Below are 18,325 nucleotides of genomic sequence, written 5' to 3'. Positions count from 1 at the left end.
TATTCATTTTGTGGCTGTTGTAAATTAGATTGTATTCTTAATTTGACTGTCAGCCTGGATGTTGTTGGTGTATAGAAATGCTACTAATTTTTGTACATTGATTGTATATCCTGACACTTTGCTGAAGTTGTTTATCAGTTCATGGGCCTTTTGGCAGATTCTTTATGATCATTTAAGTATAAAATTATGTTATCAGTGAAGAAAGATAATTTGACTTTTTTTTCTTTTTGGATGCCTTTTATTTCTTTCTCTTGCCTGATTACTCTGGCTAGGACTTCCAGAAGTATGTTGAGTAAAAGTGGTGACAGTAAACATCCTTGTCTTGTTTCTCTTCTCAAAGTAAATGATCCCAGCTTTTGCCCATTCAGCATAATAATAGCTGTGGGTTTGTCATATATGGGGCTCTTATTATTTTGAAATGTGTTTTTTTATGCATAATTTCTTTGGGATTTTTTACCATTAAGGGATGTTGAAAGCTTGTTCTGCATCTATTGAAATGATCATATGGTTTTTATTTTTAATTATGTTTACATGATGAACCACATGTATTGATTTGCATATGTTGAAACAATGTTGAATCCCAGGAAAAATCCTTTTTGATCACAGTAAATTAACTTTTTATATGCTACTGGAGTTGGTTTGCTAGTATTTTGCTGAGGATTTTTGGAACTATGTTCATCAGGAATATTATTCTGTATTTTTCTTTTTTTACTGTGTACTCAGCATACTACTGGAAGTCCTAGGCAGAGCAATTAGTCAAGGGAAAGGGAATAAAAGGCATCCAAAGAGGAAAAAAATGAAGTCAAATTATCTTTCTTCACTGGCAACATTATTTTATTCTTAGCATACCATAAAGAACTTGCCTCGTTTTGGTATTAGGTTGATGATGGCATTTATAGAATGAGTTAGGAAAGTCCTTTTTCCTTGATTTTTTTGTAATAGTTTTGTTAGAATTGGTATCATATTTGTCTGTAAGTTTTGTAAAATTCAGCCAGGAATCCATCTGTTCTGGAGCTTTGTTTTTGGTAGGTTTTTTTCTACTGATTTAATTTTAGAACTCAGTAGTCTGTTCAGGGTTTTAATTTCTCACTGGTTCTATTTTGGGATGTTGTGTGTTTACAGGGTTTTATCCATTGATTCTAGATAAAAAATTCAATCTTGGAAGGTTATGTGTTTCCAGGAATTTATCCATTTACTCTAGATTTTTTTAAAAAGTTCTTACCTAATAAAAATAATGAAAGTGTTTTGAATTATATTCTTATTCCCCTATCATAAAAATACTGAATTAAAGTGGTACATAATACCTTTCAGGTCTCAATGAGACACCAGTTTTTCTTCTTTTTCTTTTTTTCTTTTTTTCTCTTTTCTTTTCTTTTTTTTTTTTTTTTTTTTTTTTTTTTTTTTTGTTTGTTTGTTTGTTTTTGAGACAGAGTTTTGCTTTGTTACCTAGCTGGAGTGCAATGTCAAGATCATGGCTCACTGCAACCTCTGCCTCCTGGGTTCAAGCAATTCTCCTGCCTCAGCCTCCTGAATAGCTGGATTTACAGGCACTTGCCACCATACTAAGCTAATTTTTTTATTTTTAGTAGAGGTGGGGTTTCACCACATTGGCCAGGCTGGTCTTGAATTCCTAATCTTAGGTCATCCACCTGCCTCGGCCTCCCAAAGTGCTGAGATTACAGGCGTGAACCACTGCGCTTGTTCTCTCCTTTCTGATTATATTATCTTCAGAGAAAGAAAAGTTCTACTTATAACTATATTTTAAAAAATTTGCCAGGCGCAGTGGCTCACACCTGTAATCCCAGCACTTTGGGAGGCCGAGACAGGTGGATCATGAGGTCAAGAGATGGAGACCATCCTGGTCAACATGGTGAAACCCCGTCTCTACAAAAAATACAAAAAATTAGCTGGGCATGGTGGCACGTGCCTGTAATTCCAGCTACTTAGGAGGCTGAGGCAGGAGAACTGCCTGAACCCAGGAGGCGGAGGTTGCGGTGAGCCAAGATTGCGCCATTGCACTCCAGCCTGGGTAACAAGCGAAACTCCATCTCAAAAAAAAAAAAAAAAAAAAAAAAATTACATATAAGAAGTACATAAAAATGTACCTCATAAATTTAAAAGCCTATTCAGAGTGGAAGCAGAAAGACGCAAGCAAGGGAGACAAAATAGGAAGTAATTTTTTAGTTGTTTTGCTAAGAATGTTTTAAAGTATTATTTCATCCTATTATCATAAAAATTATTTTTAATTTTCATGTGGGGATTTTCTTTTCAGAAATTTTTACTTTTGTTTTACAGTAGAAGGCAAATTAGGCCTGGAGTTTAAAATACAATTTAGATATATCACACAGCTGGTTCAATGATTGGTGCTGTAAAAATTTAAAAAGTATAGCATTATAATGGTGTTCAAATGTGTATTGATCTTAACATCTACAGTTAAATCTTGTTCACAAAAAGTTCTGAGTCTCAATATAGTATCTAGTTTGATGAGACACTGATATTCAATTTCAGCAACTTAATATGTGTAACTTAAACATTTATCATTTGAAAGTTACTTAAATTGTTATCATTAAATATTCTTAGCGATTGGTTTGGATTCCTGTCCTGAACCACAAACTCCTAGCAGTGGAATTAAAATTGGAGACAGATATATGGTTGGCGATGTCGTATCCTTTCAGTGCGATCAAGGGTATTCTCTTCAGGTAAGTCTGTTTTAAAATTGTGGTTTTGCTTTTCATTGCCCTTTCAGAATATTTAAAAAAAAAATGATTGATAAGCCACAGGTTTTACATTGACCCTGGTTTGTATAGTGTAGTCTTAAGTAAAAAGGGTACACAATATTTAATAAAATATACACATGAGGAAAATTGCTGGAATGGACTAAATTTTTTTGTTTTGAAGTAACCAAAAATGATTTTGAGTCAAAATTAGGTAAGTTAGGGAAGTCCTTTCTCCTTGATTTTAATTAATTAAATTAAAAGCTTTACTTTGAAAGTAAAAATTAATCTCTATTTTTGTCTCTATTCACATAGGATTGTGATAACTGAATTCTTGGATTTTTAGAGTTCAAAAATAAAAGGAAGTGCTACTTAAAACACTGAATAAAACTTCCATAACAATACATTTTCCATATTAGTGAAAATTTACTACAAGTGTATTTTGCTTAGGAAGTGGATTTGCAATGCATATTCTGATTTTCTGTATTTATATTGATCTTTTGTAATATTTTTGTGGAGGACCTCAGGTTTATGAGCATAAAAATTACCTTAAAAAATAAACCCATTAAGATAAAAAGTTAAGGAAGATACTATTTCACATATTAAATAAATAAATTCTTCAGAGAAAGCAAAATTGAAAATTAATAATTTATAGTCTTTATAGTTTTATCAGAAATTATAAATCTCAGAAGTACAATCAGATTTTTCAGGACATTATATTTCAATATAAAATTTAATATAATTTGACTTGTTTTAATTTTTTATTAAATAATTTAAAAATTATTCTTTAACCTATTTCACCTTGTGTATTACAGCAATTTATTATAAACCACCATGAATATGACCATTTCACTTTTACAATCACTGCAGTAGCTTAGTAAAACATATTGTAATAGAAAAATATTAAAACCACAATTCTAATGTGATGTGAAGTATTATTTTTTTCTACCAATATCATGTAGTTATTTTTTCCATTTTATTATAGGTATGTATAATCACCTTTCTTAAATTAATCCTGCTAAGATTTCTGTAAAAGTAAATATGTGTATAAAAATAAAACCATGTACTTAAGATTGTTTTTATAATAATAATTGATGATGCTACAATAATTTTAAACTTTGTATATAGGTGTACTGAACTGCATTGTTTTGCTTATGTAGGGTCACTCTCACATTACATGTATGCCAGGACCAGTGAGAAGATGGAATTATCCAATCCCAATTTGTTTAGGTAAGTCCAAAGACTATATTAAAGTATTTATAAGCTTCATCAAGTTTTAAAGTTTCATACTGTATATCATGATTTTGAAACATATAGTTTGCCTTTTATCAGGTCTTATGGAAATGACTTTTTGAGGAAAATATTTCACATCTTTGTTTTTTCTAATTTAAAATTTTTATTTTTATTTTTCCTCAACTTCAATATCAATGGATGACTTAAGCTATGAAATTAAGACTTTTTAACAAATTCCTAGTGTTTTCCCCATATATCCATTGCATAGAAAAATGAGTAAATATTCTATTGCTTCCTATTGAGCCAGAAGAGATAAGGAATCTAAAGTATCTAACAAAGGGAGTATGACACTTCATGAGCTGCCTTTAGTGGTGACAGTCAAGATATGGAATATATTAAAAGGAAACTTGGATACCTTGAAAGTGCAGGCCCACATTTTTGCTCTGACTTAATGTTGCTTCCAAATTATTTCTATTCACGCTTTTTTTCCTCTTCCTCTTTATTTGTATTTGTGTGCTGGTATTAATATACTGGGCTCTACAGAGTATGAGAAAGTCATGTGAGATATGATCCCTATTTTTAAAACATTCATTTACCATTTGAAGTACTAGAAATAAAATAAATGAATTATCAAATAATTTAGATTTAAATTATGTCATTAACTACAAGATGGAATTTTAGAAAAGTAAGACTGATATTGATTAAAAGTAAGACTGGTGTTGAATTTCACTGGCAAACATAGTCAGCCTATAAGGTTTTCACAGAGTTTTGGATAATAAGTGTAATTAAGACACATGGAGGAGGAAGACAGTTCTTTCTGAGTAGGAGAAAGAGCCCAAGCCAAAAACAAGCAAACCACACACACACACACACACACACACACACACACACACACACACGCACACACACGCACACACACACAGGTCCATGATCTGTGTGACTTAACTCTGCATAATGACCATACCTGTACTATATATACTCTGCTTGGGCTGCCATAGCAAAATACTCCAGACTGAGTGGTTTTGACAGCAGAAATTTATTTTCTCACAGTTCTGGAAGCTAGAAGTTCAAAAACAAGGTGCTAGCAGATTGCTATCTTCTTCTTCTCCTTCTTCTTTTTTTTTTTTTTTTTTTCATGAGACAGAGTGGTTCCCAGCACCACACCCAGCTAATTTTAGTATTTTTAGTAGAGACAGGATTTCAACATCTTAGCTAGGCTGTCTTGAACTCCTAACCTCTTGATCCACCCTCCTCAGCCTCCCAAAGTGCTGGAATTACAGGCCTGAGCCACCACACCCCGCCCAAGATTACTCTCTTTTAACAATCTCTCTTCTTGGCTTGGAGATGTTATCTCTTCCATGGTCATTGGTTTGTGCACCCACACTCCTGGTGTTTTTCCTCTTCTTAAAAGGACACCAGTCCTATTGGATTAAGATCCTCCCCTTGCAACCTCATTTAACTTTAAGTACCTTTATTAAAGTCCTGTCTCCAAATACAGTCACATTAGGGGTTAGGACTTCAAGATATAAATTTTTCAGGGGACACAATTAAGTTCATAACATTTACATATGATGTACAAAATTCTTTTTGAAGAGTACCGAAAATGTTAGAGAGTGTTAATGTGTTTAATTGGCAAAATACTTTGGAACTACTCAGACTTTAAATTGGATGATTTTTTAAAAAGGAAGTTTTTAAGGTGCTATGAATAATTTATAAATGCATATTATACGAATTTTAAAATTACCTCATATATATGTAATGCAACTTTGAACATTTATATATGTACTGATAATACTGGTTGTAAATATATTGTGTTTGGTGTGGATATTTATGTATATATCCAATTGATTATAAAAGTTGAGAATATAAAAGCACACAAAGAATAAAATAAATATGTTTTTTTTTTTTTCCTGCTAATGTGAAAGCAGAGAGTTTAGGTCTTTCATTCATTACCATATTGCTAGTGCCTGGAAAGTTTCTCATCTTAAATAGGGGTCCAATATATACTGTTTAGTAAACAAATTAATATAAAGGCTTGGGATGCTACTATACATATTGTAATGTTTTTCTTTTTGATATTAACATGCAAGAATTTCTCATACTATATTGTGTTTTCAAAATTTGAATCAAAATTTTAAAGTAAAATTTGAAATGTCAACAACTACAAATGAAGCAAACAAAGTTCGCATTTTGATTCATGACACAGCATTGTCTAATTTGCGCAGTTACTTCTTTTTTGTTAAAGGTCTATTTTTTTCTTTTGATATTATAAATTATATATTTATTTTTTCACATGTATTTCATAATTTTATCTTTATTATAAATACATCTAATGTTGTAATTAGAGCACAGTTCTAATAGTTTGGTTATATTTTTTCCTAAAAAGATTAATTATTTCACTGAAGAGGACTGCTTAAAACCTTCTGTAAATATTATCAAATTGCCTTCGGAAGGTTGTACCAATTTAAATACCACTCTCGTATTACAGGACAGTTACCATCTTGTTATATTGCTTGCATCAGTTATTCTTAAAAAATTACCAATTTCCTCAGCACCATTAGACAGGATGAAAGAGAAATAAAATATAATAAAATATTTTTTTAAAAGTACCACTTTTTTAGTAGATAAAGTACCATTTTGATTAAATTTACATTTATATAGTAAATTAAATTAGAAAAATTAAGCTTTATTATATAGGATAAATTGATATGTAACCACATAGAAAACTTAGCAGACTTTGATGTCCAATGTGTATATATTTATATTCAAATTTCAGTTCAAATATAATAACCATGTATGGCAGATGTATTGTTCTTTGAGTTTCTGTTTGCTCACCTGTTAAGTGAGATAATGATGTCTACTTCACAGGCTTCTTGTGAGGATTAAATGAGATAATTTATCTAAAGTGCTCAGCACTGAACCCGAAATAGGCCAGGTTATAGTGAAAAATAGGCAGTAATTTAGGGGTTCAGTAAACAGGAATTAACACAAAAAAGTAGTGGACATTATAATGGAATATTTAATGACATGGACAAAGTTTACAATATATAGTTAAATGTAAAAAGAATTAAGTTATAGCATGATCCTATTCATTATAAACATGTAGCCTTTATTGTATGCATGTACATATGCAGAGAATAAAAATAATATAAAGATAAACATATTATCTGTGGGTGGTGGAATTAGAGATCATTTTTATTACTTTTCTTTTCTTTTTTTTGAGTTGGAGTTTTACTTTTGTTGCCCAGCCTGGAGTGCAATGGCGCAATCTTGGCTCACTGCAACCTCTGCCTGCCAGGTTCAAGTGACTCTCTTGCCTCAGCCTCCTGAGTAGCTGTGATTACAGGCATGCACCACCATGCCTGGCTAATTTTGTATTTTTGTAGCTATGAGGTTTCTCCATGTTGTTCAGGCTGGTCTCAGACTTCCTACCTCAGGTGATCTGCCCGCCTCGGCCTCCCAAAGTGCTGGTATTACAGGCATGAGCCACCTCACCTGGCCCATTTTTAATTCTTCTGTACCCTGTTCTTGTGTCTTATGAATTCGGGACAATAAGCTTGTACTACATGTGATAGAGTATTAAAATTTAGCAGTGATACAATAGCAATATTGTAAGGTGAAACCGAAAGCAAGAGGCTGATTCCGAGAATGACTTAAAACACTAGTCCTCACAAAACAAGGCTACAGGCGTGTGAATTGGATAATAAGCAATGTGCCAGATATTTTGTTGGAAAATAGGAAAATTTATATGCTATTTTAGATATTAGAGACAACTAAGATGGAAAAACAGAAGTTGATTTTATTTTGGAAGGCTAAGGTATGGTTGTCCCTATCAAAAAGAGTATAATGGAACACAAAAGAGTCTACATGAAGCCTCTGATGACACACACAGCACACACAGAATTGTTATTCACAGCATGTGAGTATGGAGATTGCAGAGATACTGAGGAAACAGACACGAACAAATTGCTGAAGGCAGATGCATTCTTTGGTATCCTTCTTCATATGTCTTTAATGATTTGTCATAATTTTTCTTCTGTTGTTGTTACCTGTTTACTCTATATTCTCTTTCCTTTTTCTCTTTTGGTATTTTTTACCCTGAAATAGGGGTAGTCAATGCAGAGGACAGGATTTCCAGATTATATCTAAAGGGATAGAAAGTAACAGAATTAGAAAGACAATGAACAGCTCAAAGACTTGGAATTGTGAAGGCAAGAAAATAAAAGATACTCCTTGCCTTTTACTCAAATTTCAGAAGACAGCAAAACAAACCTGCAAGTGTAGTCTTGCCAGAAACTTTAAAAATATTTGATTGACCAAAATATTGTTTTTACAACTCATTGATTATCAGATATTACGAGGCATATGTGTGAACCATTGAATTTAGGAAAATGAATTGGTAAATATTAACTTTATTGAAAATTGGTTTGGTTTAAGGGTGAATGAACTGAGATTTTGGAAGCATGAAAAAGCATATGGATCTATCTTTAGAGCTTGATTATAATCACAAATTTGATGAAAGGTGTATATGCAGGTTGACTCCAAGAATATGTATTTTTTCCTAGTAAAATCAGCTTGACACAATTTATTCAGTTCACACAGCAAAGGGTAGTTGTCAAACTTGTTATTGAATGTTGTATAAAGCATTGTTAAAATTTCGACTGAATTTGCCTTTGTTATATATAACTGGAGGTTTAAGTGGCTATCTGTTACTACTCTTGGCAAGAAATGAGGTTGCAAATAAGTGTTCTATATTGGTAAATTTTGAACTTCATTTGTAGCCATGGAATTCAATTCTTCATCTAAGAATGGAATGATAAAAATGTGCTTTAGAGGAAAGAATGGACTTCTAGAATGTAATTGCTCTTTAATATATGCTCAAGCATATCTAATTATAATTAAAAACTTGAGTAAATTTCTGGTCTTATAGCTTCTTCTTAGCTTACTGATAGTAAACCTGTATAACAAGGATTCCAAACAAGTACATTTATGAACTCTCTAAATTGTCAAATTTATGTGCATCATTTTGCTTATTTTTACTTCTACATTCTTTGTCTTGAATCTTTTAGGATGAAATAAGGCCATATCTAATGTGTAATATGTTAACACCTTGTACATTAATGGAAACCAATATTTTGCTTAGAACTCTTTATTGAACCTCTCACAAAAAGAGGAAATGAGGGAAGGTTGTGAAAATGATTTCCTCTTGAATATAAGACTTAGAGCTGAAGTAGTTGGCTTGATTTTACTATAAATTATGTCATTTTGTGGATGATTCAAAACATTGCTAGGACTACTTGAGAAAGAGAAGCAAAGTGCCCACTGTGGAAAAGGACATGTCTTTGTTCCTTTACATTCACTGCATGCGAACTGTTACTTTTATGTAATAATTGATTTAGCATGCACTTATTTCAGAGGAAGGAAGGTTGATGTGTTTTTATGCTGTTTTAGAAAATGTGTTGATTATATTTGATTCTTAGTGTATAGTGAATGAATGTTGACAATATTCAAACTTATATCAAACAGTTTTAACACACAATATTCAAATTTATATCAAACAGTTTTAACTCAGAGTCTTAAAAATGTGAAATGATTTTAATATGTTGTTTAACACAGTAAATTATTCCTCTACTCTGGTTTACTTCAGATTTCTCTTATTTTGCAGCTCAGTGTGGTGGTGCTATGTCAGATTTCAGTGGTGTGATCCTCAGTCCTGGATTTCCTGGAAACTATCCCAGCAGTTTAGACTGCACATGGACAATAAAACTACCCATAGGTTTTGGTATGTGTATTAAAAACATGTGAAAGAGCTTTCAATATTTATTAATGTAGCCTTAAAATAAATGTCAAAGTTGAATAAGACTTTATATAATCTTCACAAATTGCAGTTTAGTTTAGGAATACATTCAGTTATGTAAATTGAAGAGTGAAATTTAAATAATTGTTGCTTAAGTCAAATACATTTCACTTGGAGTACTTGAATAATTGAAAGTATATGGACATTTTCTATTTTTACTCTAATTTGCTTACTATTTTTAATTGACAAAAATTGTGCATATTTATCATGTACAACATATTTTGAAATATGTGTGCATTTTGGAAGAACTAAATCAAGTTAATTAACATACAATACCTCAACTATTTTTTGTAGTGAGAACACATAAAATCCCTCTTAGCAATTTTCAAGAGTGCAATATGTTGTTAATAACTGTAGTCACTATGTTGTGTAATGAATTTCCTCCTTTTGTGTAATTGAAATTTTGTACCCTTTGACCAACATTTCCTTAATCCCCTCTCTTTTATACCCTGGTAACTACCATTCTTCTTTCTACTTTAGAGTTCAGTTTTTTCAGATTTCACATGTGAGATTATGTGCTATGTCTTTCTGTGCCTGACTTATTGCACTTAAAATAATGCCTTCCAGGATTCATTCTTGTTGTTGTACATGACAGAATTTTCTTCTTTTTCATGGTTGAATAGTATTTCATTGTGTATATATCCTGTATTTTCTTTATCCATTCATCAGATGATGAACACTTAGGTTGATTCCATATCCACAATCTTATTCATTGTGAATAGTGCTGCAAAAACACAAGATTGAAGATATCTCTTTAAGATTCTGACTTCAATTCTTTTGCACATACAGCCAGTGGTAGGATTGTTGGAGCATATGATAGTTCTATTTTTAATGTTTTTGAGGAACCTTCCTATTGTTTCCTATAATGGCTGTACTAATATACATATATATATATATATATATATATATATTCCTACCAACAGTGTGCAAGGACATTTTAGAATTAGAGAGAGGTATAGATTGATATGTATAGATTTATAGTATTTTTCAGTTGATATGTATGGCTATACCCTGAGTTAGATATGTGTAAAAATAATAAATTCAACATAAATTTTATGTACATTGTTTTTGTAACTCTTTTCTTATTGGTGTAATCAAATCAGGCAGTTATTATTTTCTGGTAATCCATTGAATTCATCCCATTTTCTTTGTAAGTAAATCAGATTTTATTTTTAAATGTACTATAAATTTTTAAATATTAGATTTAAATGCAAATAGTTGTAATACCTTCCTAATTTTAATGTAATAATTCCCAATGTTTTAGATACATTACATCATATATTGCATTTAATAAATTCTCCTTACCCATACATCACTAATGTACTCTCTTACAGCTTTTGCAGATCCTATGAATCTATAAATGCACTTAAAAAAGTGCTCGATTGAGGGTACACATGTTCATTAAATCTCAGAAGACTAGGATAAGTAGATACTCATTGAAGCACAAACCAGGTGGTTTTAGAGCAATTAAGAAATTCTATACTATCTCACTTATTGAGGACTGAACTTAGGTATCTCACCACCCAGTAAGCATCTGCAACCTCCGATTAAATATTTACACTGTTAATATTTAAATGTTTTATGAAAGTTAACAGATAAATCATAGTGTTGACAAATACTTACTGAGTATATATTATACTCCAGATACTGCTAAGTGCTGGAGATAAAATGTATGGTAAAGCAGACTTTGTGCTTTTCCTTAAATAAGTTATAGTCATATGAGGAGATAGTAAAATGCATTATTATGATACAGTGTAACTAGAGAGTATGGGATTGCACTTAAAATGGACATCAGCCTAGAACAGAAAATGCAGCAAAATCTTGACAAAGGCAGTGATGCTTAAACTTTAGCTTTAAAGATAATTAACCAGCCTGGTCAACATAGTGAGGCTCTGTCTGTACTATAAATACAAAAAATTAGCCAGACATGGAGGCACCCCTCTGTAAGTCCCACCTAATCAGAAGGCTGAGACAGAAGGACTGCCTGAGTCCAGGAGTTTGAATTTACAGTGAGCTATGATCATTTCACTGGTCTCCAGCCTGGGAGACCCTGTCTCTAAAAAAATAAATAAATGATTAAATAAAATGGAAAAAAAAAAAAAAAAAAAAAAGAGTCAGTCTACCAGAGAATGTCAGTCCGCAGGGAGTGTGAAAGAATTCTAGGTAAACAAGGTGACAAGTAGAAAGATGCAGATGAGAAAGCTAAAAAAATTTAAACATGCCTGAATACTGTATGACTGGCCTGAGGTTTTGGGAGAGCAGGAGGTTATTGAGAGAAAGATGCTGGGGGACTTTCTATTTACAAATCCTATATTTTGGCTAAAATGTGGAAACTCTAAATTTGAAGTTGTATTCAACTTCTATGTCCATGGATAGAATACTGATGTAAATTAACAACAGATCTGAACCAGTATGGCTATTCAACATGTCTTTCACTAGCCAGTGTAGCTTATGTAGCTAAATGAACTATTTTAAAACAAATTATTAAAAATAGTTTCAATAGTCTCATTATAACATCATCTTCAATTTCTGGCTAATTCTTGATTTTGAAAACCAACTTTATTAAAACTTGAGTTTCATATTTGATTACATTTTAATAACCACACTGTTTTCTTTGTGTTTTAAGTCAAATATTAGATCCAATGTATTTAAATAACATATATATATTTTAAATAAAAAATTACATTTCAATAACTAAAGAAATATTTGTTCAAGAGTATATGAAACAATTCTTGAAAAGATGATTTGTAATAAAAGTTCTCAGTTAAAAATATAAACAAAAATGCACATCTTGCATTTTCACATATTAAGGTAGCATGTCCAAAGTTTTAAGAAGTTGATCTAATTTTATAGAAAATTATTTAATATTTTAAAGCATGTTTTAAGTATTTCCCAAACTTATTTGTCCAAGGGACTCTAAAAAAATCATTTAGTAACAAGATGTGAGTTTACTTGGGGCACCAGTGTAGTTATTAATAGCAAAATCTTAAGAGTCTGAATGCCTTAGTTTGCAATTCAAGTCTACTGCGTCATTGTATAAAGTTAACATGTGTTTTACTTCTCTGTGACTCACCTTCCTTGTTCTCATGAAATGGTGAGAATTAATAAGTTAGTATATATAAATCACATAAGGCAGGTAATATATAACATTTACAGCAAATATAAATAACTTAAACCATTCACCAAATATCAGATTTTATTATAAATAATTTGGAGAGTGGTAATCGTAAGAAAAACATCAAATTCACTAAAATTGAGTGTTAAATTAATTAAGCAAGCATACTTAAAGATTTTTTTATCCTTTGAACCTTAGCAAAGTTAGCTGTCCTGGGAAGAAAGCAAATCTGTGGCTCAGATCTTGAGATTATACCTCTTGACCTAAATGGAAACCTATCTAAGTACATTGATGTGATTGTGTGTGTGTGTATGTTTATGTTTAATTTGTTAAAACAAATAAAGTATCATAATGTTTGTTTTTTTTCTTCAGGTGTACATCTCCAGTTTGTAAATTTTTCTACGGAAACCATACATGATTATTTGGAAGTACGAAGTGGATCCTCAGAAACTAGTACTGTTATTGGCCGGCTTAGTGGTCCTCAAATACCATCTTCCTTATTCAGCACAACCCATGAAACCAGCTTGTATTTTCACAGTGACTATTCACAAAACAAACAAGGATTTCATATTGTATACCAAGGTGAGAGAAATAATAAAAAGTGAAAGTTCATTTAACTCCAAATCAGCTATTAGAAATATTTAACTGAATCTAATTATTTTCTGTATTCTGTTTTAGAAAGAAAAACAAAAAATCTTAAGCCAAGTCAAGCTTCAATTTAGAAAGATTTTTAAAACAATGCAACTCTCTGAAAACTATATAGGGAGAATGATGTCTCTCTGATACCTTAGAAAATCCTAACCATGAAAAAGGATTATATTAGTCTTCAGTTAATACACAATTAAATTAAGGAAGACAGGCAAATAAGCAAGGCCAGCTGGACAGCAAAGATTTATCTTTGCTTTTATATTAAAAGAAATATATTGAAAATATATTTTGTAGTATTCATATGTTATATTGTGTGAAATTATTTTTTTCTTTATAATGATATACTAATATATTCCTTCATTTGTTCTATTGCCATGAGAATATAAATACTTTGATAATCATATTATATTAGACCTGTCTCTAACAGAACTACTGCATGACCTTGATCAAAATTTGTGTCTCTTTTGAGTGAAAAGTTTGGGCATAAGTAGAGCTGTGTTCAAATGTTGATTCTTAGTATTCTGTCTAATGTGGCCCAGGCCTTGCTCTCCATTTGCTCATGTGCATAATGGAGTTAATTATACTACCTTTCAGATGAGTTATAATGAACATTTTATTATGAAATGCAGGTAAGGTATATTCAATGATGTGTTGTATCATTAGTAATTACTCAGTACATTTTAGCTATTGCTATTATATTATTTCATATCTCATATGTATATAGTCTGTTAAAATTAAATATTTAAAGTTATGATGATATTTTACATAGTCAAGTTTAGTTCTAATGCTGAAATTTTTAATCAAAATAACCTAAAATTTTATTTCATCTCTGCCCTAATTATTGAAGGACTTTATGTGATTCTTTCGTATCTGAGCTCTGCAAGAACAGGGAATTGGGTTGTTCGTTGTCATATCATAAGCAACTAGAACAGGAAACACAATAAATATTTGCTAAAGTATCTACCAAAAAGGAAACTTGAAAGTGGTTAAGATATAGGTCTGAAACATCAAATTACATGGATCTGAAATGATTATAATTTGTATTATGCTTTCATGCATAATGTAAGAACACTACAAAGTTATAAGTTATACTTCTATGCAAACGAAGACTCAGCCTGCAATTAGTCTGATTGGTTGTGGGCAGTCAATTTCCCATCTGCTGGGCAGAAAAGCTGGAGAGTTTGCAGAGGGAATTGCCTCTGGCCCTCTTTTTACTTAGGCGTGGAAAGTTAGGGTTTTTCTTTCAATTTAGTTTGAGAAAGTCAGCATTAGATAGCCTTAGATTCCCTGCTTCCAGACCCTATAATCCTGTATCACTGTATTGTATATAAAATTAGAATAGGACATTTCTCCGAAACACTTAAAATTTATTTTCTGTATTTATTAAACTAAAAAGCATGGAGTAGAAATTGAAAGAGTATATTTAATAGAAAAATATATTCCAACTCCTAGTGATCAATTCCTAATACACATTTGCCTTAAGTTGAAATGAGAACTCTTCTTAATATATTTTTTGTAGAATATTAATTAAAATGAAAACAAAAGACTAAGAATAAAAGAACTTAACATTGGAAAGAATTTGTTCATTAATTCTGAAACTTTTAGTCCTAAAAATATGAGTTTATGTTTTAACAAACAACATGATAATTTATTCAAATTCAAATGTAATTTTTTATTTGGGGAATATAGAATTTTAATGGTTAATAGGGAAGTAGACTTTGATTTTCGGCAATTTAAGTTTTACTAATTAGAATACAATTTTGAAGTTCTTAATAAAAAAGTTCCAAATATTGATATTATATGAGTATAGGCTCTGTTCCTAGGTTCAACATTTATTTAGTAATGTTTAATTTAACACCTACTCTGTGAAAGGCAAAGGACAAGGCTTTGCGATATGATGATAAAACAAACAGGAACTTTGATCTCGTACGGAATATAGAGCAAGAGAAGTATGAACAAATAAATGGGCAATTATAATGCAGTGCCAAAATTATCACATAACTGAAGTACAGAGTTTATTTTACATTAAAATGAAGTTTTTTCTAGTGCTTTATTTTACAAGTTATGTTCTTTGAGATTAACTCAACAGAAGTATATTGTCACCTGTAGAAATCAATTAGTAAAACAAACTGTAAAAAGATTCAGAATTAAACTTATACATATTTTCTTATTACATTCTGTGTACTTGTAACATAATCAAGAAGCAATTGCGTTCTGTGGAAGAGAATTAGAATATATTCGATTAAAATTGTAGCTGTAAGAGGAGTTTACATTTTAATTGAAACATAATTTAGTTGAGTTGCACAAGTAGGTGAAGAAGGTGCCTTTTTATGAATTGTACTAACATTTTAAATATGAAAATTGTAGACATGAGAAAAAATTTATGTCACAGGTCATTGACAGCATTTATCATAAACTTGAATTGCTATTTATAACCAACTACAAGTAGCATCACGTGTATTTGTTAAGTTGCAAAATTACTGTAGTACCCTATCTGTGGCCTCTGAAACATGGAAAGAAAAAATGTCTTTCTTTTTCTTCTTTCCAGCCTATCAGTTGCAAAGCTGTCCTGATCCACGCCCATTTCGAAATGGTTTTGTAATTGGTAATGATTTTACTGTGGGTCAAACCATTTCATTTGAATGTTTCCCAGGATACACATTAATTGGAAATTCAGCTCTGACATGCCTTCACGGAGTCAGTCGTAATTGGAATCATCCACTTCCAAGGTGTGAAGGTATGCTTCTAACTTGAACCTATCTTTTAGGTGATATCATCTGTTTTTAATATTGTTTTGGCACTCTTACTTGTCTTCCTCTTCCAATAGCATGCTAAATATATAGTCTCTCAGGCGAAGATTTTTTTTAAACCTCTAAGGCTCTGTAATGAATAACGACTTTATTATTATTGGCAGGAGTCCTAATCTTTCCTATTGGGAGTGAAAAAATAGTTGATTCACACTTTAAAGCTTTTCTTATGTGTGTGGGGAAGAGAAGGAGTACATGTGTGTTCGTATGCATTAAAGTCATTCTTATATAAACCACTAACTCAGATACTGCTACTGAGTTTCTTTCCTCTAGAAAACTCTTTGAAATAAAAGGTTTTGAACGTCTTATAAGGCCTTACACGTACACATAGTAAGAGGCAAATGAAAGTTAAAGTGTTTGCATTGATATAAAATGTTTGAAAATTGAGAAGAGAAGGTAATTTACACTAATCTAATGATCATTAATAACAATTGTTTAGTATACCTCATGTGGAAAAATAAATAAAATTTGATTATATTTTGTGTACTATTGTCAGCTTCATTTTATATACCTCAATTGAAGTAAAAACAAAGCATAAATGTATTTCATAATGCTTAAGATATGTGAAATGTTTGCCTTTTTCTCCATAGTCAGTTTATTGTTATTTTTTAAAAACATTTTGTCTTGTGACTTTTCCCATAGCTCTTTGTGGTGGGAATATAACTGCAATGAATGGCACCATTTATTCTCCTGGGTATCCTGATGAATATCCAAACTTTCAAGATTGTTTTTGGCTTGTAAGAGTACCCCCTGGGAATGGCATCTACATCAATTTTACTGTCCTTCAAACAGAACCAATATATGATTTCATTACTGTATGGTAAGTCAAGACTATTGTTATTGATTGATTCAATTATATGTACATATGAACAAGGTTGGAATAAAAATATATCACAATCTTCTGTTACAGATTGTCATCTGATATTTGAATTGATGTGAGTAACTGAGACTGACAGTATGTGTCTTGTAGAATGAGATACACAAGAGAAATAGGTTTTGGCTTATTTGCCCCATGAACTTTGTAAACATTGTGGAACAAAGACTTCATAGGTGAAAACAAGATTTAAAAAATATTATTAAATTAATGTTCTAAAACAAGGAGTTAATAGACTAAGTTTAAGGTATGGAAATTCTGTATTTACAAAAGCCACTGGAATTTAAGAGACTATATTCAAATTATAATTATTTAATATAACTAGTGGATTTCCATCATAAAATTTAGTTGTATTACAGTCTTGTCATTACAGATTCATACCTGTAAACCTAGCAATTTGGGAGGCCACAGTGGGAGCATCACTTCATCCCAAATACCAGCCTGGGCAACATAGTGGGACCCCATCTCTACAAAAAATAAAAAAAATTAGCCAGACATAGTGGCATGTGCCTGTGGTCCCAGTGGGAGGCAGGGGTAGGAGGATCCCTTGAGCCTGGGAAGTTAAGGGTAGAGTGAGCTGTGATCATGCCACTGCACTCCAGTATGGGCAACAGAGTGAGACCCTGTCTCTAAATAAATAAATAAAAATATATTAAAGACAATGTCCAAATTAATAATTAACAACTGATTAACAGAACTACTGTAGGAGTTCTAAGAATTTTAACTTTAACAGTCTGTGATTCGCAAGACTGTTGCTGAAGAAAATAAAAGAGGGGCAAACCTCAAGCATTTAAAAGCATCAGCATTTTGGTAAAAAAACCAAAGACAATATATTAATTATAACTAATATGGGTACATTCCATTTAGGTAAAAATGTAATCTGTTTTTATACTTTACATTTTAAAACATGTAGTCACCTACATAGATATATAATACACCGATATTATTTGCACTTATTGGTTAGCTTCCTGCATCTTTATTATTTATGTAAGGCAATACAATATAAGTATATGCAATACTTTTATTAAACTTGGCTCAAAATTACTCCCAAAATCAATCTTGATCTCTCTTGTCTAA

At 31.3% G+C, this 18,325-nt stretch overlaps 1 protein-coding gene across 8 annotated transcripts in view; it reads left to right on the top strand.

Annotated features, from left to right (window-relative positions):
* Positions 1-18,325, top strand: part of CSMD3 (CUB and Sushi multiple domains 3) — a 1,243,168-nt gene that overhangs the window by 1,104,252 nt on the left and 120,591 nt on the right. For all 8 annotated transcript variants that reach the window (XM_039464529.2, XM_074387065.1, XM_074387064.1 and 5 more), the window contains 6 exons: positions 2,581-2,699; positions 3,875-3,944; positions 9,613-9,729; positions 13,292-13,501; positions 16,116-16,304; positions 17,017-17,194. In XM_039464529.2, coding sequence (XP_039320463.1) covers positions 2,581-2,699; positions 3,875-3,944; positions 9,613-9,729; positions 13,292-13,501; positions 16,116-16,304; positions 17,017-17,194 — 883 coding nt within the window. The remainder of the gene's footprint in view (positions 1-2,580; positions 2,700-3,874; positions 3,945-9,612; positions 9,730-13,291; positions 13,502-16,115; positions 16,305-17,016; positions 17,195-18,325) is intronic.

Source organism: Saimiri boliviensis, chromosome 15 (genome assembly GCF_048565385.1).
Source record: "Saimiri boliviensis isolate mSaiBol1 chromosome 15, mSaiBol1.pri, whole genome shotgun sequence".
In the NCBI taxonomy this organism is placed as follows: domain Eukaryota; kingdom Metazoa; phylum Chordata; class Mammalia; order Primates; family Cebidae; genus Saimiri; species Saimiri boliviensis.
Note: the sequence above shows the minus strand (reverse complement) of the source record. Positions and strands in the feature narration are given on the sequence as shown.